Source organism: Lycorma delicatula, chromosome 1 (assembly GCF_047948215.1).
Source record: "Lycorma delicatula isolate Av1 chromosome 1, ASM4794821v1, whole genome shotgun sequence".
Taxonomy (NCBI): domain Eukaryota; kingdom Metazoa; phylum Arthropoda; class Insecta; order Hemiptera; family Fulgoridae; genus Lycorma; species Lycorma delicatula.
In genome coordinates, this window is record NC_134455.1 from 349,439,319 (window position 1) to 349,461,162 (window position 21,844).

The 21,844-nt window shown below is 29.4% G+C and overlaps 1 protein-coding gene and 1 long non-coding RNA gene across 2 annotated transcripts in view; one reads left to right on the top strand and one right to left on the bottom strand.

Moving 5' to 3' along the window:
• Positions 1-268: 268 nt before the first annotated feature.
• Positions 269-21,844, bottom strand: part of LOC142318414 (solute carrier organic anion transporter family member 74D-like) — an 85,344-nt gene continuing 63,768 nt past the window's right edge. Inside the window, exons 8-13 of the mRNA XM_075354999.1 lie at positions 21,413-21,608; positions 11,346-11,493; positions 11,075-11,235; positions 5,782-5,885; positions 2,967-3,068; positions 269-585 (exon numbers count right to left, since the gene is read on the bottom strand). Of these exons, the coding sequence (XP_075211114.1) occupies positions 374-585; positions 2,967-3,068; positions 5,782-5,885; positions 11,075-11,235; positions 11,346-11,493; positions 21,413-21,608 (923 nt within the window). The 3' untranslated portion in view covers positions 269-373. The remainder of the gene's footprint in view (positions 586-2,966; positions 3,069-5,781; positions 5,886-11,074; positions 11,236-11,345; positions 11,494-21,412; positions 21,609-21,844) is intronic.
• LOC142318415 (uncharacterized) lies at positions 8,263-21,516 on the top strand. The gene is made up of 3 exons (XR_012754902.1): positions 8,263-8,680; positions 11,100-11,227; positions 21,379-21,516. It is a non-coding gene; the product is annotated as an uncharacterized LOC142318415 (long non-coding RNA).

Here is a 21,844-nt window from a genome sequence, read left to right on the forward strand (position 1 = left end):
TACACATATATAACAGTATTATTGGAACCCACTATAGTGTTTCTTTAGTCAGATAACTACTCAGAATTTTTTCATAAAATAATTAAAATTTAACTTTCATAAAGGTTTAATTCTGTAATAAAAAATGTAGAATATATACATTAAAAGAATTTTGAATATTATAATTATCAGTTCTTAAAAAAAAAAAAAAAAAAAAAAAAAACAAATTGAAAATTGATATATGTAATTGCAAACTTCTGTACAAAATATTTTTTTTTATTATTTTAATATTAATGACAAAACTATCTGACATAATTGAAATTTGGAAAAGATGTCTGAAATTATAAAATAAAATAGCAATTTAAAAATAAATTACATTAATTTTATTAACAATTTAATGGTCAACAATGTCAGATTTCTTTAGTGTTACAGGAGATTGGCACGCTCTAAGAACTAACAATTCATCCAATTCTTCATCTGCTTTCTTTTCTCCAGGTTGTATTTCTTTTTGCCCTTTCTTTTTGTTGATGTCATCATCATAAAGTTTCAAACCCTTGGCGTAATAACAAACTCCAAGATCAAGGAATGCAGCTATGAGCAAAAATGCTAAAAAAAAAATTAATTAAAAAAGATAGTTTCATTTTAGTTCTGAAAAAATAAACTTTTAATAAAGAATTAATTTGGGGCACAATGAAACTTTGAGAATATGAAATTGTTTGATTTGGAATGAAATTTAAGAAACTGAAAAATCCCAAATGTCAGATAGGTGTTGTTTTTTAATTATGGATTTGAGTCAAAAAATGTTTTATTTTTTTATTTTTTGAGAATTATGGTTATTAGACTACAAAGACATCTAAATCCTAGGTAATCCACTTTTTTGAAAAAACTAGATCATATTCCTGAGAAGATCTTTTTTTGTAGCCACATTCTGTGACCAAAACTGAGAGTCATAGCCCTTTGAAGTGTTACCTCATTTTAACTTTTTGAAAACAGTCTCATTTTTACAATAGCTCTATTAAGAAAGGCTTGTGTCAAAAAATATTCTAAGTAAAATTCTAAGGCTTCCAATTCTTCAAATGTTTGCTTTTTTTGTAGATTCCATATGACGGAGAATTTAAGGAAATACAAAAATAAGTCGCAATCCTCAAAAAAAGACTTTCTTAGTTCCAGTCATTTCTAATAACTTTAAAAAAAATGGCAGGGTTGCACAATTTTCCCAGCTTTGCCTTGGCAAATTTTTATTTCAGATTCGCAAAAGGGTTTTAAAATATTGATGAATTAATTATCCCTTTGAAAGTATAATTCAGAAAAAGATCAAATATTTAGGGGAAAAATTTGGCAGTATTTCAGTCCCCTTGATCAAATTATGTTTTTAATTTAAAATTTTTACAGTAATAAAAGTATAACTGAAAAAAAGATTTTTAGTAAAAAAAACTGGGTATAAAGTTGATCCCCTTGAGTGAATGATGTTTAATCATCAAAATTATACTGCATTTACAGAATAATATAAAAAAAGTCCAAATATATAAAAATTAAAAAAAAATGTTTTAAGTACAGGTTCAATTCTGCTGTTTTGTTTTTGGGGACCTTAAAAGTTTGTTTATAGGAACAATTATTTACTTCAATAATGTCTGATTTGTTGCAGCGTTGTTCAACAAGGCTAAAATAATTATAATTTACTAAAAAAAATTTGATTATCATGATATGCCCATATCTGATGTAGTCAAAAATGAGGTTAAAGTTGGGATATAATACAGCCAAATATCTGTGTCAAGTTTCAAATTTTTGGATCAACAAGTTCATGAGATATGAGGCAAAAATTAAGCTACTGCTGGAAAACTGATTGGAGAAAACAACAATGTGAATGAATAATCAATGATGATAAAGAAATTATTATCAGGATCTATTAAGACAGATTATGAGAGGTTTTAACTTCAAAGAATATTATCTAATTTGAGATTTTTACTTTGTGAATAAACTTAACATCTGAGAGGAAGTGAACCACCTTCAGCAACCAATATACCTCTTCCCACCATGAAGAGAGTATATAATCATCCTCCACTAATCTAGGGCTTCCATACCATATCTCTAGATCAGCAATGAATTGTCTTGAGAGGATTGATTGGTAGCAGGGAATAAGGCTACTTTGCATCTCTTCTAACTGACCCGAATATGCTCATATTAATTTTACTGACCTGGTTACCTAGAGATGGTTCGAAACCATTAATCTTACCATGCATCAAATTAAACTTTATAAATATCTGACATAATAAATTATACAACTGCCACTCGTTAAGAATCACCCAGCAGTATAGAGCAAATGTCCAGGCTCTAAGAGACATGTGGGAATAAATGCAGCACCTTGATACATTTGAATTCAATTCCATTTCTTTTTTTTTACAAATTCAAGAAACAGTTTGTAAAGCTTCAGTGAAATTCATTAAAATATTCAAAATGTATCACCTCATAAATTCATAAATATAAATTAGGAATTAAATATAAAGTAGCTTAATTGAGACAATCATATACTATTATTTATGTTTTATACCTACTAATGAAGCTTACTTGTAGTAGAGAGTCTTCTCAAAACGATTAAATACTTGAATTTATGTTAGAAAATATTACAGAATAAAAAATAAAACAGAACTCATTACAAAGCACTGTAATTTGAAAATAATGACTTAGTTTGCAAGTTTTACCATGGTTTCCCTTGTCATAAGGGAAGTAAGCACATTTTTTACCATTCCTGATATGATCTGTAAAATATATCAATATTTGTTGATCAGAATAATAGATTTATTTATTTGCAAATAGCTGTTGTAGATTTTCAGTGTTTGTTATTGTAGGGTTTTATTTTGGTGAAACAAAGCAATTTTTTTTCATTTTATCAGAAAGTTGATAAATCTGTATATGTCAGCACTTTTTGTGAATTAAATTCTAATTATTATAATTATAGGTTAATGTGAATATATATTATTATTACTTACTACTAGCAGTCACATTCAAATTAAAACGAAGCCTTTTCCCATCATATAACCAGCAATTACCTTGTTTACCACAAGTCTGTCCCCATACAAGACAAACGCTGTCTGAAAAAAAATCAGTTAATCATAATATTATGGTAAAAAATATTTAAGATGCTTTGTTTTTAAATTATTCATGCAAAACCACGTTACGATTATATGTACAATGTTATAAAAGTTAAAATATAGTCTTAGGAAATTTACTAGTAAATTTATTAGCTTTTTATTTATTGGGAACCCTATTACAAAGGTGTTTAAAAATTCTGCTTTTAATGTTCATAAAAAATAAATGTATATATTCATAATTATTTTTTCAGCTTCCAAAAACAACTTAACATTTATTACTCGATATAAAACAATTGTTTTGTTAGTATTTTGCTTTTTATATCTATAAATTAATTTTTTTATTTGTGGATTAAAAGAGAAGATATCATCTTTGTTCCCTGAAGAGACCAAATAAGGTTTTAAATAAAGTCTAAATAAGACGTCTTGTCATTAGGAATTGTGAAAAATGGTGAGAGGGAAATCCTTTATTTTATCTGTGAAATGACCCCCCAAAATGCTTCAGATATGACATAATTCCATCTAATGATAATAAATCTAATAATAATATTATAAATAATATATTAATACATATTATATATTAATAAATCTAATAATATTATTATTAAATTTATTACCATTAGATGTAACACTAATTTATTATCAATAAATTTATTATTAACATTGCCAGTCAAAATGACCTTAATATTCTTAAAACTGAATCTTCTTGATTTCTCTTTCCTGAAAAACTAAATATAGTATCATTAAGATTTCTTTAAAAAAATATTCATTGACTAAGTAATAAAACCATAGCAGTTGAAATATCTTTTCCCAACCAATCATCACATTTTGCCAGGTTTTTAGAATTCTGGCTGATAAATACAGAAGTCATTTTTGAGCTAGGTAATTAATTTCATGCTGAATCTGAAAGATTATTATAAAAATGCATGTAAAAACAGGGGGAGTCTCAATTTTTGTTAAAGACTACCTTATCAATAAAGTTGAAAGTTAATATATATTTGTATATATATTAACTTTATATTTGGAATATATACATATGAAGAAATTAATTTTGAATATTATGCAATTTAATGGCCTAATTTAACATTGATATTATTGATATGGTAATTTATTGATTTTTTCCAGTTTTTTAAAATCTTAAATAAATTTTACTTTTGGAAACTCATTTAAAAACTTTTATTGATTCAGTGTCATAATGTTAATGATTTTAATGCTAACTTTCAAGAAAATTCTAATCTTGTGATGAATGAACTATTAATTCAGTTTGAGTTTACAAGTCTAAATATTTTGATCTTCCAGACAAGTAGAATTACAAGGACCTTGGCTATCTAAATAGATAATATTTTTACAATTTACAAAAGATTAATTTTTGATTCTTTTGTACAGATTATAGTCTTCAGTTCACAATTGTCAAATTGCAATAGAATCATTTGCATAACATGCAATGAGACATGATTAGTCTTATTCTTTTAAAAGGTCGATTGATAAAGATTCAGTTTGAAATTTGTGAACCTTATTGTCAGATGTAAATTGAGAAAGTAATCCCAGAATTAGCCTTGATAAAGAATTTAATAATTTTCTAAATGCTTATCAGAAGGCATTTCTAATTTCCCTTTAATAAAAAAGACACAGTTTAAACATAAAAAGAAAAGTGCACGGACTACTAAAGGTAAGAGTTTTTGAAAAGCAAAAACCTTTTTTTATCTAATTTTCTAAAGTGGTTAAGTGTTACAAGTTTCTAAAGCAAACATTAATCTCTGCTGATAATCTTCTCTGTCACTTGTTTAGAAGAAGCAAAAGTTCAAAACTTTCTGTATTTATATTGACAATTAAGTATTTATTTATTTTTGCAGTAAAGTATAAACAGGCTTATGGCTACTTACAGTTACCGATGGATAATTTGTAGCGTGTAAAAAGTGCCATACCTGACTGGAATTCAGACCCAAGAACCTGTGGATGAAAAGCCGAGATACTACTACTCTGTCGTGGAGATTGACAAAGTATTGTAATGTAAGTAAGAATAGGTCTGATATTTGGGGGCATACATATCTGTACCCTTGCTAGATCTGTTTTTGGGGTAACAAAATCTTTATTTTATTTATTTATTTTTTTTTTGGAGTTTAATTTCATTTGGTTAATGAAATGAAAGTTATGACCATTAAAACCATTATGCTCTAACAACATGTGTTACAAAACTACCCTTTTCATTTAAAAGTTTTTACATACTCCCTGGGTGTTTGAATTGTGGTAATCTCATACTAGAAAAATAAATTGCTTCAAGGTAGAAGCATTTGTTAAATTTCATTTTTCTATGTTTAACTCTTAAAAGGTTAAATAACATCTTAACAGTTTTTATGAATACTTGGTATATTTTATCAATTTACCATCTTTGAAGAATTAAGCTTAATTGCTCAGTTTATTTAAAGACTATTTTCAGTTAGGAACTTGCTTGTACATGCTGATGTGTTATTTAAAATTTTTGTTAGTTTCCTGATTTTTTCTGTTGCATTTAAGTGATATTTTCAGTATTAATAAAATCTATTTATTTTTTTTAACCAAGGAATATATAAGTTACTGAAATAAAATACCAGAATACTGCTCTTTAAATCATATAATAATTTAGTGTACAATAGCTGTAATTATTGTGTGCAGTGTCATATGAGCATGTGGTAAATTAAAATAAATAATAAAAAATAAAGGTACAGTAATTACATACCTAATATTATGCCATAGATGATAGGTCCTGGTATAAATGATATTAAAATTAAACATAATTCTATCAGTCCAATTGAGAATGCCTTGTCATCTGGAGATACACATCTGTAAATTCAATTTAAAAAAGCAGCTCACATTTATAAATATTTCTTACACATAGTTCTGTAAATGAATGTAATTTTGCAAAAGCAATATTACTATCTTAATGAATTTTTAAACAATAGAAATTAAAAAACCCTAAAATTTTCTACATTTCATTCAACACATGCATAAATGTGTTTAAAAATCTTTTATTAATGCCTACAGAATTATTAATTAGTTATTAGTTACTTTTTATATTCAGTATTTATATTTAGTATTTTATCTTCATAATATGAGGATACACAATTAGACATGAGATGTAATCTTATTTATCTATATTTTAAATAAATAATTTGAACTTCAATTAATTTTGTATTTTGTGATGCTGCTCTGATCAAGATTTTAGCATAGTTTTACTTGATCCATCTACACAAATACTAGGGCAGTTCCTTTTTTTATCTGTGGAATAACATCCCTATCCCTCATGTGATCTATAAAATGTATTATGCAATTTTCATGTGATTCTTGAAATTATATTTCATCCATTTTTTAAACACATTATCCAAATACATGTACAGTGGCACATAATTTGCTGTTTTTTCTTTATCTGTGTAACAAAAGGTCTATAAATAGAAGTATCTGTATGAGACAATTTGTACTGCAAACACAATTTTTCCTAATGTCCAGTTCAATAATTACGTATCTTGAAATGCAAAATTCTCTGCCCTTCTCCAACGCATCAAGGAGTTTGCCCTTTTATTTTTCAAAAAGAACCTCTTTCCATCCATCAACACTAATAACATTTTTAAAAGTACTTGAGACTTATTGATATGTTACTGTATACATCAATCTGATTATTATTTTGTTAGCATATAACTAATTTTTTGAAATAGTTGTAAATCCTGTCAACTGACACAGTACAATTTTTGAATTGTTGAGCTCGTTACTACTGTCACAAATGAAATTTTCTTATGAAAAATTATTTTATATTAATATTTTTAATTTATTAGGTATTACCTTTAGTATTAATAAAATAATTTGTATACAGCTCAACTGTAAAAAATCATAATGTATACAGATCTATCCGAACACATTCATTTAAATATTTCAACTATCTACTAACAATCACAGCTTTCATCCAAATAACTTTCTCTATAGTGTTAGATAATATATAATTCTTAAATATAAACAAAATTATTCAAAGTAAGAAAAAATGAATGGTTTGTCTCAAAGAACATGGCTTTGTGATATCAGTAAAAGCTACAAACGATGACCTGAAGTCATGCTTTATACCAGCTCTGCATGCCACAAATTATTTTCCTGTTCTTAGGAACATAATATTGATATTTATTGTTCATAAATTTTATTTCAGTGTTGAGCATAAATTACACAGCCAGTATAATTCTTATAGATTGAGTAACCAATTCTATAGGTATACAATAAAAACTGTATGACGGAAAATAAAGCTGTCAAAAATTTGTAATTAAATAACCAGGTTGTCAATTTTCCCCTTAATTAATGATAATATCATTACTCAAGAAATCATAGATTAAAAAGCAAATTTATGTATGGAATACATAAAATGTATTTGCATAAAAATCTTTTACGTGACTAGGAACTGCAATCAAATTTAGCAGACATTTATTAAAATTTTTTATAAGATGCTAGATTAATTTATTTACTTAATAGTTAATAAGAACAGTCTGCCATTAATTTAAAAAAAATCCCTTACAAGATTCAACGTTTCTGTTGATTTGACTATTACAGGGTAAGATAATATTTTTACCAAAGCGAAAATACGTCTCATAGAAAAAGGGAGTAGATATTTTTCATTGAGAGATGTATACTTCTCATGACCAAATAACTTTTTTAAGAACATACTGTTAAGTAAAAAAAAAAATTATTATGAAAACAGGATCTTTTCGTTACAAGTTGCCAGGCCAGGTCTAGTGGTAAACTCGTCGCCGCACATCACTGGTATAACAGTTGATTTTCGAAGTCGAAGGTTCAAATCTTAGTAAAAGTTAGCCTTGTTTATACGGATCTAAAATACTAGACAGTGGATACGGAAGTACTTTGCTGGTTGGAGTTCAATTAAGTACACATCTCAGGAACGGTCGGGCTTAGTCAGTACACGACTTACACCTAGTTTACGTTACACACATCTCATTGGGCCAGGGGTTCAATTATTCACTAATTGAACAGATTGCAACCTACATTATAGGAATAAAAGAAAAGTTACAAGGCAACAAATTAGTAATATTTATAAATTATCTAGTTGCAATTCTGTGTATTATTAGTTATTATACACTATGTTAATTACATACCATAATTTGAGTTTGTACAGTTGGTAGCATAATCTTTCATAATGTAATTTCTTTGCTAACATATGTTAATTTATTTGTTTAATCTAAAATAAAATAATTTTTCTTTTTGTATTTAACCGTGAATTCAAGTTAGCATTTTTATTTAGAACTGACTTAATTTCGTGTTAGGCTTATTGTTTATAAGTTAATAGCCAACAACTTTTTATGTTATTCGTTAAAAAACCAGTTTATGGTTTTACAGCTAATTTCAATAACCTTTGGCGTAACGCTCTATTTTGCAGTAGTCTCGTATTTTATTTATAACTCGATGCTCTGTAGGTAATTTTTAAAAGCTATTAAAAATTGATAAAACGTGATGACAGAATTATAGCTTATTTGAATGAATAAAGTTAAGTTAGACTTAAGAAAGACAGTAAGTGTATACCTGATAATGAAAGCCTAATGACTTGCCTAATAGTGATTACGATTATGAATGGGTGTCCAGTGTTTTAGGTGATAGAAGAGTTTTGTTTTGATTTTTTAAAACATGATTTTTTTGTTTTATTTTGAAGTACCTTAATGAAACAATAAGCTTATCATTATTAAACATTTATTATGCTTACACTTATTTCCTTTTGAAGTACGTCATTTCTCGGGGCTGGGGCTCCAACAAAAAGTCAGAACAAGTTTTCAAAATACTAAAATGGGCTGTCAGTTCATGTTTGGCGCCTATAAGTATTAGTTTTGTAGACTGACAGAAAATTAAAAATGTTACCTTATTCTTATGTTTATGAGTGTGCAATTTTTACAAAAAATATTCTAAAAAATGTATTCTATCAAACAAGATAACAGAACTGTTTTTATGTAACTAACGATACTTTGACTTTCAAGGAATGGCATTACTAATCGTAACTTAAACATAACCTTTCTAAAAATACTTTGTTATTTGTCACCTTTCAAAAGCAAGCAGTGTTGGCTGTTTTGATTAATATTACCAGAGTTACGCTATCTTAAATCTATGTATCTGTAGATCACAAAGAAACTTTTTCCTCGACCCCAGTATAATTGTTTTATATTTCATCATTGTTACTATACTAACAAATTTTTAATGACTAATGATTCCTTTATTGGATTGTAATTTTTTTAAACCACTGCATACTTTGCTTTGTAATTTCTGAAAAAAATTTCAAGTCATTTATTTATAAAGTGTGGTTTTCCTAATACTATAGGTTGTATTTAATTGATTGAGCTTTAATCTGTTCCATTGTTTTACTGGTTATTAACTATTGTATTTTTTTTTTATATAAACAATTAGTCAGTTTCCCTAATTATTAATAATAGAATGGTTCATTAAAAAATAAAGTGGAAAACATTTCTATTAATACTTATTCAGTGTTCATCAGAGAAAGTGATCATCTGAGTAAGTGTTGTCCTTTTGCTATTATGGCATTCCTGAAAGCATTTAATCACTGAATTACATTTTTTCAATAAAATTTTGCCCAAATCTATAAATCAGCTAAATTTTCATTCAAAATCTTGTGGTGATTCAGGTTATTTGAATCCAAAGAAAAAAAGTTTTGCCTTTAAAGTTTTCTCAGAATGTAAAATGGATAGGTCATATTCCTTGACCTATCCATTCAAGAAAAGTTTATAGAGGAATAGTCTTGAAGAACATGGTGAGGACTTCTCCCATTTTGTTGCTAAACATAAGTATGTTAATGTCAAACACATAGGTGTTCAGTAGCCTGGGAATAACATCTGAAAATATGAATTGCCTATTTTATTTCTGTAAAAGAAATAACATTCTGATACTCATTTTTGGTGATTTTACATCAAACATGAACTTCGGGTGTAATAATTCCTTCAATATAATTTGATAAGTATTTTCATCAGAACAATGAAGTTACCAGTTACCACATCACAGTTAGAGAAGTGAGTGTCTATGAAACAAAGAAAAATAAATTCCTCAATATTCAATTTTTTCTCTTCGAAGATAATTTAAAAAAAAAATTATGATTGTAATCTTGGCCAATAACACTTACAACTGTATTTCCTTTAGAACCTTTTGTAAACTTGTTCTGGATAGTTTCAGCAGCAGTAACTTTTCTGATTGCTTAGAGCTCTCGACAACAAGTCGTTAGTTTTCTAAAGTGTCTAGTTCATGGCTTACCTGGTTGTGAGCATCAACAAAGCATCCAATATTTTCAGATCTTGTATTCAACTTTAAAATGTTGAGTCGGTAGTAGAGAATTAGGAAATCTTGCTTGGATGGCAACTGTATCCTTACTTTTTTCATTAACATTGAAACTTTGTTTTTATTCTCTGTATTTTAAAACCGTTATTTTCAATAAAGATAGCAAAAATGAACTGAACAGCTACTGAGAGCAGTTAACATAATAGTTATATTGGCTGAATACTATATAAACTACAAAACACAAAACTTTTTTTTTACTTTTACAAAATTTAAATCGTCATTCAGCAAGACTTAATTTTAGCTCATATATTATCAATATGTGAGCTTGTATATTACACACACATATATATATATATATATATATATATATATATATATATATATATATATATATCAGTTGTATTACAACTGAAATACTTTTAATCAATAATTTAGATGTACCATCCCAATTCTCAATAAAAACTTAAAACCCAGTACAAAAACAAAGTACCAGATGGCACCTGAGGAATAACATTAGAAATGGGAATCGATGAAAGTATTGATAAGTTAACAATTTAACTATAATTAAACATCAAGCTTGATTATAATATAAGGATCAAAATGCGTCTCTCAATTGGTAACTTTTGTATTATAACTATATTAAGTAGTTTATTGATGAATTTCTGAATTGAAAAATAAGTAATTTAATTGTAAATAAAGAATAAAATTCTAACCTAAACTGAATTAAACTATTTCCAGCTCTTCCAGTGGAAGATGTGAATCGTAGGATGCTCATGAGTATGACGAAAGTAAGAAATTGTTGGCTGCAATCAACAGGGCATGACCCGGAAATAACAGTGCCTGTTGTACCAGCACATGAACAGTCGGTATATATCTAAAAAAAAATGGTTATTTGTTAGAAAAAAAGTTAATATTATATGAAAATATAAATAACATTACATTTAGTATTGCAATCTTTTGAATAGATATTAATTTAGAAGTTACCTTTGAACTGTTGACTAATGTGTATGAATTACATCCAGCGTGACATGGTGAATAGAAAGTCATATTTGTTTCTAGGTTGCATACTGGGTCATATTTGACAGTTGCAGTACAGTTGCAATGAGAATTACATTCAGCAGTTAGATTCCAACTGAAAAATGATAACTTTATTCGTTAAAAAGTTGGTTTTTATGTTATCAGATATCAATGAAATTATTTACTGTCATTCTATCTTAACTTTTATTTTACTCTATTTTAAAACCAGAAAATGGTATTGTGTGTCCATAAAATAATGGTGGGATTTTTAAACTGTCAAATTTCAGAACAATGGATGACAGAGATATGCAGTACGTATATCAAAGTAGAGAAACTCTCCAAGAATCTTACCCTTTAGTAGATTTCAATATGGATTCCTTGGTTGTCCTGCAGATATCAAGACAATATTCAGTTTTTTGCCATACATACCACAGAACATCTGTTGTGATATACAAAACACCTTCAGTGATCTGTTCTTTTAAACGATCCAAATTTTTAATTTGAATAGAGAACACTTTTTCTTTACATATTCTTACAAATAAAAATCCATAGGGGTGAAATTTGGAGACTAGGGAGGCCAGACTATTTGCTATTCATCTGACCCATCATTGCAGGGGAATTATTTCTCACACAAATGTGGCAAAATGCGAAGGAGCTCTGACTAACTGTGAGTAGAGTTTTCTGGTATTTGTGGCATTGCATGTCCTTCTAACATATTCAAGAAGTTTTATCCCATTATAATTTTTTCATCAGTAAAGTGAAGAGCAAAAACTGCCTCATTTGTTCACATCAACTTTTGATGTACCATTATGATGTGAAGTATTTGAACATTATGCCATTGTACTCGCCCTAAAACATGAAACAGCTTCTTCACTGAAAATAAACTTGTTTAAAAACAATGTGTCATAATTTAACTTGTAGAATGTGCCTGTAAATTTGGATTATTTAATTTTGTTCTGTAGATAAATTTGAAATATAAAGGCTGTCCCAAAGCAACAACTGTCCGTAGCACTCGTATTTGTAACAGTGCTATCTAACGAAACAACAATGATGTAAGTGTGCTGTTCAATTTATTAAGGGGCTAATGATAGAGGAGGTGGTAAGGCAGTTTAAATAATTCTTGGTGCAATGCACATTTGAAAAGTACATAAATTTAACCATACAGATGTATTTTATGAATGAGTTTACAAAAATTATATGCAATTGCTGTCATTGCTCATTACATTTCATCTTTATATCTTATTGAATAAATGTAGATTGTCTTCAAGTGACTCTAACTAGTGATTACAAATTTCCACTTGATTATTCAACAGACACATATTGAGCAGATTCGTTGCATATTCAAGTGGTTGGTCAGGATGCATGAATACACATTTTTGGAATGTCTTATGATTTATGGTTCAGACTGACATTTATCTACTATCATAAATAATCACCATCATGATGTTAATGTTTGTAAATATCATGGTTTGCTTGTAAATATCCTTACGAGGAAAATACGTGCTCATAATTCTCATTTCTTTTAAGGTGGCAAAAGAAATAAGTTTTCCCATTTTCAATTGATTTTTCATGCAGACTATGATTAACTACATGGGGTTTCCATATGGTTTCTTTGCAAATCTCATAAGTATGTTCTACTAGGCTGTAAAATTCATCCTTCATCTCCTCAATTTTCTCTTCAGTAGGTGCATGATAACTTATAACGATATTTTTAGATCTTCCTTTCAGTCGGACATAGCAGATTCTTTCACTTAAAGCTCAAAATTGCATTATTTTAGTAGTACAACATTTTGTTATGGCAACTCCAGTGCCATACTGGTATTCAACATTCCTTTATCCACTATATAATATGGTATAGTTTTTCCTGTTACCCTTCTTTCCTCTGCCAACTAAATTTCTTGCAGTGCTACCACAAACAAGTTGTAAGCTTCTAAGTCACCGTCCAAGATCACTGCCACACCTGGCAGGGAGGTATAGTGTTCTTATATTCCAGCTTCCAAATCTCATATCTTTTTTGTTTCTGTTGTTTAAAACCAACCCTGTCCTCAATTTAGGCTTGTTGTGTGTGTTTCTGAACAAGTCCATTTTTCCGATGTAAGGGTGTTAGCCCTATGATCAACCTCCAAAATAGAGGACCTGTTTCAGGTCATCTAGCTCTAGCCTACTTTATCAGTGCCACTCCCACAGAAAATGGATTTCCCAACCTGCAATACTGGGAAGTACCAGCACAACTTTTAGTAAGCACCTTCACTTTTTCACCACTGCGGCAGGCAGTATAGTGAGTCCATCACTTGGTAGAGAACAGGACTCTACCTATTACTACTCATCAACAGTACGTAAAAAATTCAACATGTACATTATACCATTGAAACTAATAAAAAAATTCCTTTAAAAACTAGATATTGTAATATCATAGAAGTTAAGAATAAAGTAAGAAAAGATGATAATTTTAATTTAATTAACTGTTGGTGATAATAATAAAGTGAGAGTACCTATTCACAAAAACAGTCCAAAATAATATACTGTGTTCATGAAGTAACACTGACTTTTCAAACAGTCATAGTTTTTAAAACCATGGAAAGCATGCAGAAGTACACATCAAAATGAAGAGAAACTATCCACAATTTCAATACTTAAACAAGTTCTAATACCACTATATATATGCTGTATAACAAGGATAACAGCCCCATGTAGCTCATTGTTCACAATAATTACAGTGCAGAGAAAGTTTAATGTATTTTGTGGCCAAATTTTAATGTTTAATTCTTTGAAAAATCTTTCCACATTTTGGCGTAAATCTTTCCACATATAGGATGATGCCAAATCTTGTTGGAACACATTGCCTTGTGGGAGTTTGTTTGGATGTTGTTACAACCTTTTCCTTCAGAATTTTGATATTTCTATCACTTTTCAACATACCATGTTTTGGAAGCAATGGACAAGGGCCTTCAAATGTGAAACGACCCCAAAACATTTTTTCTGGGGATGATTAACTGATGTTGGGTACGAGCTGGTAATATATTTTCACCTGATGCTTTTCTGTGTATGGAACTTTTTGTCCCTGAACATAAAAATGTGACTTGTCAGAAAATATCAATTTTTTCCAGTTTCTTTAGTCCATTTAATATGTGCTTTGGCCCACTGGCCCACAAGAACCTTTTTTTTGCATATTGCTGGTGTTTAGCATTTTTTAAGCTGTTCAACAAGATTTACGTCTAGCTGCAAGAAATCAGTGTTTGACAGTTGTCACGTGTAAGTCTGTTTTACTGGCTGCTAGTTCTTGATTTAATTCCACAGCAGATGATTTTGTTTCAAGTTTACTTTTTTCACTAATAACAGATCCTGTAGTTTTTTTTTATAGCTCCATTTCCTTTGCTTTGAGGCGAAAAGGAACCAGATTCTTTAAATTGTTTTAAAATAGCATTCACTATTCCTAACCCAATACCACACTCAGAAGCTATTTGACATTGTGTCATACTGATATACTTAGAAAGAGAAATAGTTTTTGAACGCTTTCTTGCAGTCCCATTAAATATCAAGACAGAACAAAAATATGAAAATATGATTCTGTAATAAAAAATGAAATAAACTTTTACAATATACTACAGAGTGTACCATATAAAACGCAACCAATCAATCACTGATCCATGAAATTTCAGAAGTCAAGCTTACTACCCTACTTGTTACTGAAATGGACTCGTCCAACATCTGAACATCGCGGCGACGCAGTAGAACACTACCGATAGTAACAACAATGCAATCATAACGTTCAGTGTATTGCTAGAGACAAGATGGTGTTTTCATTGTCGATTCGTACTTCAGTACGAAATCAGTGATTGCAGTCCAAGATTTGTTTCGCCATAAGTACCCAGATAAACCGGCTCCTAACAAAACATCAGTTTTAAGGTTAGCTGCAAAATTTAGAGAGACCGGTTCTGTTAATAACAAGGAACACAAAAGATCTGCGTCAGTGTTGATTACAGATTCAGTCACTGAAATCAAAGACCGATTACTCGCCTCGCCAAATAAATCGATCAGACGTTTATCTGCTGAAATTAATTTGTCTAACTCAATCGGTCATCGGGCGACCAAACAATTACAATTACGACCTTATCGCATTCAAACGATTCATCGATTTATTGAACCCCACAAAGAAAAACGGCTACAATATTGTCAACGGTTCCGTCAATTTCTGCGCGAGGGAATTAATGTTATGGATTCGTTATTTTTCACAGATGAAGCACGGTTTCATTTGGACGGCTACGTAAACAGCCAAAACAGTAGAATTTGGAGTGGTGAAAATCCCTACGTTTATCGCGAAAAACAATTACACCCGCAGAAGTCAAGCGTGTGGTGCGCGATATCGCGGAAGAAAATAATCGGTCCTATTTTTTTCGAGTACACGATTAATGTAGAACGATATCAGGATATTTTATTTCTATTCGTCGCACTCTTGGAAGAGGAAGACAGACACTGCTGGCTACAACATGACGGTGCGACATCGCACTACGCAGGTTCAACTTCTGATTTCGTCGAGGAATTCTTTGGTAATCGTGTTATCGGTCGAGGCTTGTGGCCACCAAGATCTCCAGATTTGACTGCGGCGGATTTTTTTCTATGGAGTTACCTCAAATAAAAAGCCTACAGCAACAAACCACAAACACTTGAACAATTGAAAGTCAATATTGAACAAGCTGTATTAAATATCCTGCCACAAACTTTGAAAAAAGTTGCAAGAAACGCTGTTAAAAGAATTGAAGCTTGTATTCAAGAAGATGGCGGGCACTTCCAACATTTACTCTAAATATAAGGTAATGGTTGGTAATAATAAAAATTACATTTACATTTATACATGCCTTTTTATTATTTCAATACCTAACAATGTAAGGTTGGGTTGCGTTTTAGGACACTGTATTTATAACATGAAGATTACTAAATAACCAAAGAATAACAACCTAACATTATACATACAACTTGTATGTGGATGTGGTGAAGTAGTTTAGCCACAACATACAAATAAACAAAAACATTCCCTGCATTCAGATTAATTTGCTTGCTATTTTATCAATGCAGTCTTATTTTTCACTGGTTGAAGGCATGGAACAAATCAGTTTTTATACAACCGTCTTCTTGCTGTATCAACCTAATCAAAATGTGTTTCTTAGGGAAAAGAAAAAGTCATATTGCGTAAAATCTGACAAATATGAGGATGTTGCAGTTTGGGAATGGTGTTTGTCAGTCTGAAATTGCTTCACAGAAAGTGCAGTTTGAGCAGGAGTATTGATCTTATGAAGAATGAAGTCATTTTATAGATTTCTGTTAATTTTTTTGACCCTTTCTTTCAGTTTTGTAACAACTTTTAATAATAACAGTTTGCTGTTATGCCTTCTGGAACCACTGGTAACCTTCTATGCAACTGCACCTTCCTAGGGCATTCATCGTCTTCTACTCTGACATTTTTCACTGAATCTTGTGTGCCCCTCAAATACATGTGTATGAAACAATTCAGTCTTCCTTGTAAGTCCCAATAAGAATTTGAAAAGATTTTGTTGGTGTTTTGTTCAGTTTTACTAAAAACTTCAAATTGTGATGTTGCTCATCTTTTAATTAGAGAAATATTTTAGCATGTAACTGAAAACACAACCGCACTAAATGATGACTTACACTCGATTGAGTGACTGAGAGTATTGATGTTTGTTTTGTAGATTCAGTCACATTCAGGAGTTTCGATAAAGAGTTCTCACTGCTTTCTCTAGGATGTAGAAACACAGTCTCATTATTTAATCAACACAGCTCATACAGATCTATCAACTATCCAGCTTCTGTTGTTTTTTTAGAAAAAATCTGGATTAATGAAGAAAAATTAGATCAGCCACGATATTATGTAGGCTTATAGCAAATTTGAAATAATTTAATATTATATAAATTTTTACTGGTTTTTTTAAAAATTTAAACTTTTTTTAATAAGAATTTCTCAGCGAACTTTGAAGAACATCAGAGGAACGCTTTCAGCCATATGAAGTTTGTTTTCCCATACTTGATGCTACTAGTAGTACACATTATTACTAGTGATGATGGTTGATAACAGATATTTATAAAGTAAAAAAAAAAAAAATTGTGATTTTTAAAGAAAAAAGTGTATAACATGCACCATAGTTGTACTAGTAAAAAATGATGCTCTATATAATTGAACACAAAGGGTTTCAAGGTACATCCAGATTTATGTCTTTCAAATCTGTACCACATTTCTATGGTCTTCCTAATTTAATTAATATTATTATTTCCCATGTTGTTTTTTAACTACCTCAGTAGGAATGGTATAGATTGATATAATTTATATCGTCACTTATAACCGTAAAAAAACATGGATTAGTTTCATATCTGTATTAATTATTTAAGATTTCTGTTGGGTGTTCATATCTTATCAATTAGCCATTATCATTTTTTTATTTTTTGGTATTAATGTTTTTAGAAATGAGCTCTTTTATGAATTAAGAATTTTAAGATAAAGTTATAAATTTTTAAATATGTTAAAAAATTTAGAGAATATTGAATCTCAGGTCTGTTGCAAAGGGGCTCACAAAAATCTTCTGTAGTAAAACAAGGGTTAACCTACGATGTCTTCTGTGATCTTTGCATTCGTCCTACTTATTAACATTATATATGATGCTCTAGGTAAGAGTGTGGGTAGATAGATGACCTAAATATGAGAATTTTATTACATTTTTATGATCTTGTCCTACTTGTAGGTACCAGTAAAGTTAGAAAAAAAATGATGAATAATTTAAAAATATATTGTAACAAATTGAATTTAATAATGAATTTTGATAAATCTAAGACTACTACGATGTTTCAAATACTATGAGAGGAGTAAGGTTAAAAAAATATGTGTTGAAATAATAATGAAATTGTTAGTAATTTCAAAAATGTGAAAATCTCATTCACCTAAATTTGTCTGCATTCAAACATACATAACTTATATCTGTAGTCAAATTTAGATTTAATGCATGGAAGTTCTCTTTGGCCATGTGACAATAAAGAGCTTTCATGAACATTATGTATGTAATATACTATATTTTTTTTAAATAAAAGATTTGCAAAGCTACTTGTAGGACAGTGGTGATTCATGGGGCAAAATGTGAAGGTAGGAAAGCTTGGATGGCATAGAAAGTTTGCAAAGGTTGTTTTTATAGAGAATATTGAACATGTCAATGAATATTCTAATTACGCTTTTTATTTGGAATCTAGGATTGATACTATGACTTTGTTCACCTGGAAAACTTATTTTACATATGTGCTCAGAGTTTTAGACTTACTGGAAGACTGGTCTAGGGTCTGGAAGGCTGGTCTAGTAAGGATTGTCGAGGACAGTCTGTGAGAGAATAATAATAATAAAATAAATTACCTGATTAAAAAGTTATAAAAATTTGTTTCAAAAATTTAATTTTAGTTTGGATTTAGATTTTAATAATAAAGAGGAGTGGCAGGTTAGTTGGATAAGCTGACAAATAGGATTGTGACTGATTTAAAGCAAAATTGATAGAGACACTGTTAGGGCATAATTTCATGGCATTTATAAAGGAACTAATTTTAATTTGGGAGGGAAAAAATACATTACAGATGATAATAGTAGGAACTTCATGAGTACAATTTACAAATGAAGAAGTTCATTGTTACCATTCAACGCAACTCATCTGAGAGAAGAAAATCGCTCATTGTATTTACATAGCAACTCAATGTAAGAGGCAGACATCATACATTTTTTCAGTTGTGTTAAAAAATGTCTAGTCAGTTTTATCTTGATTAAAGAAAGAATTGTAGTTTTCCAAATAGGGCAAAGTGGAATAGTTTAGTTCAGTAAGTGCAGGAGGCAAGTTGTAGACCAACCCACCAGGTTGATCTAGTGGTGAACTCGTCGCATATCAGCTGATTTTGAAGTTGAGTTCTGAGGTTTAATACCTAGTAAAGGCAGTTTTACAGATTTGAATACTAGTTTGTGGATACTGATGTTATTTGGTGGTTGGGTCTCAATTAACCACACATCTCAGGAATGGTCAACCTGAGACTGTACAAGACTACATTTCATTCCTACATATTATCCTCACTAACCTCTGAAGTAATACCTTACTATGGTTCCAGAGTGTAAGTAGAAAAGAGAGTAGGCAAGTCGATATATAAATCATTACTATATGAATTTAATTGCTAAAAGAACTAATATTTTTTTTTTTACTAACAGTTTTTCTTTTCTGTTATATAATCTTTTCAAAGAACTTTACTATAAATATTTTTTATTTTTTACTTAATTTTTTGGTGCTGCTTATCTGTCAGACATATTTTGAAAGCATGGATGTTATTTTTTCTTTTTTAGCCAATCCCAAATATTTTATACTATGCATTTTTCAATATTATTTTGTTTAACTTCATTTTCATTTTAATTTTCTTTTAATATCTTGAATTGTAATTAGTTAATATAATTAATTTCAGACTGGGAAGTTTGCTCCTAGGTTTAAAAAATGAATATAGATTATGTGCATCTAGGTTTATGTATTAGCTCTTAAAGACTGATGATTTTACAAAAGGGAACTTTTTAAAATCGACCACTAAGTAAAGGATAAACCATTAATAAAGAATAAAGGATGTATTTACACATAAATAGAATTCTCTTCTTCTTAATTCAGAATAGTGAAATTTTTTCATTAAGAAAATAGTAATGAAACATTTTTTTAAGTTTGAGTAGAACCTTTGAAAGCATCTATAAAAGAAATAATTATGTGCTGGTCACCACATTATACATAAACATGCAATAATAAATTTAGAAATAGGTGATGTTAATAATGGTAAATTGAATATTTAAAAAAAATATTACATTTACAAATAAATTTTGAAAGATATGACTTGTTTAAATTGGTAAGCTGTCTTGAAAGTTGGCTTAATTGCAGACAATTTTAATTCAGTTGACAATAAAAAATATCAGTTTTAACTTATGACAAAGCAATGCATTATGTGATATAGTATTTAATAAGTGATGAATCAATAGATTTAAAAAATAATTATTATTTAAAATGGTAAGTTTACATTAAGTAATGAGACATTTTTTCAAAAAGAGTTTACTTATTCTTATATATTGAAGTTGTCCCAGTCAAAGTAGTTCTCAAGAGATGTGACACACTTATGCCAATGTTTCTTCCAGTCCTCAAATTATTTGTTGAAAATCCTTTTTAGGATGGACTTAAGTTTACTTAGCAATCTTTTTCTTCATTTCATCTGCTGTCACAAGTCGTTTTCTTAATCAGCAGGAACAAGAAAAAGTAGCAGGGTGCCATGTCTGGAGAATATGGAGGCTATGGTGTTGGTGTATGGAGTATGGAGTATGTATAATATGGAGTATGGTGTTATTTTTAGGTAAATAATCACACATTAATAGTGACATGAGAGCAAAATTCAAGAATTTTTTGCCCACATTTGTAGTTGTTTTCTTTGTATTACCTCACATTAATGGTGTACAACTGATAAGTAATATTGTTTGTTGCCCGTACGACTTGTGATAAGAATTACAATGGATGACACCTTTGTAACTGGAAAAAAACCAGTAAAGAGAACTTTTAACATTTGATCAGACTTGGAATCCTTTTTTCAGTCTTAGTTCTTCAGGAAGCTTCCATCAAGAGGAATGGATCTATGTTTAAATATCATAGTTGTACTCACTTGTTTTGTCACCTGTTAAGACATGTTTGAATAATTCTGAGTCATTAGCAGTGTCACTTAAGAATTATTCTACGATGCTTTGTGCGATATCATTTGTGTTGAAGATTAAACAGTTTTGGAACAAATTTTGCTGTTATTCATTTCATACCAAAATGTTAATTAAAAAATTGTGTTAACCATTATTTTACAAAGTTAACCAATTAGTTAACCAAATTAAACCATTTTTGGTTAAAAATTCTATTGTTATGAATTTGCTATTTTTTCTGTTTAATCTTTCTCTGTTTACTCTAATTAGGCATTTTTGAAAAAAAAAAAGAAATTTATCAGACCTGTAGTCTGGATTCTGAGTACCATGTAGATTGTGTAGTGGACATCCAATCAGTATAAATAAATAATGTCCAATTGCATCAAGTGCTTCAACAGACATATTCCAGCCGGCAAGGAATCTTGCACTTGGTTTAAATATTGTTACAAGGCCACCAGATACCATCAAACCCAATCCTGTGAATACGAGTCCGACAGATCCTAAAACAGTAAAAAAGAAAAAAAAATTATATGTATATATATAAAATTAGTTTATTTTATTTATGTACGTATATTCAAATTATCTGCTAACTTCCATGGTGAAATTCTAACATGTCTACCTTTCATCTGGTTGATTTATATTAGTCTTGGTTTACATTTTTCATGTGCTACAAAAAATTTATCTCTTTATCAGTGGCTGTAATTAGATAGTTAGCCTGTATTTTCTTAAAAAAGGT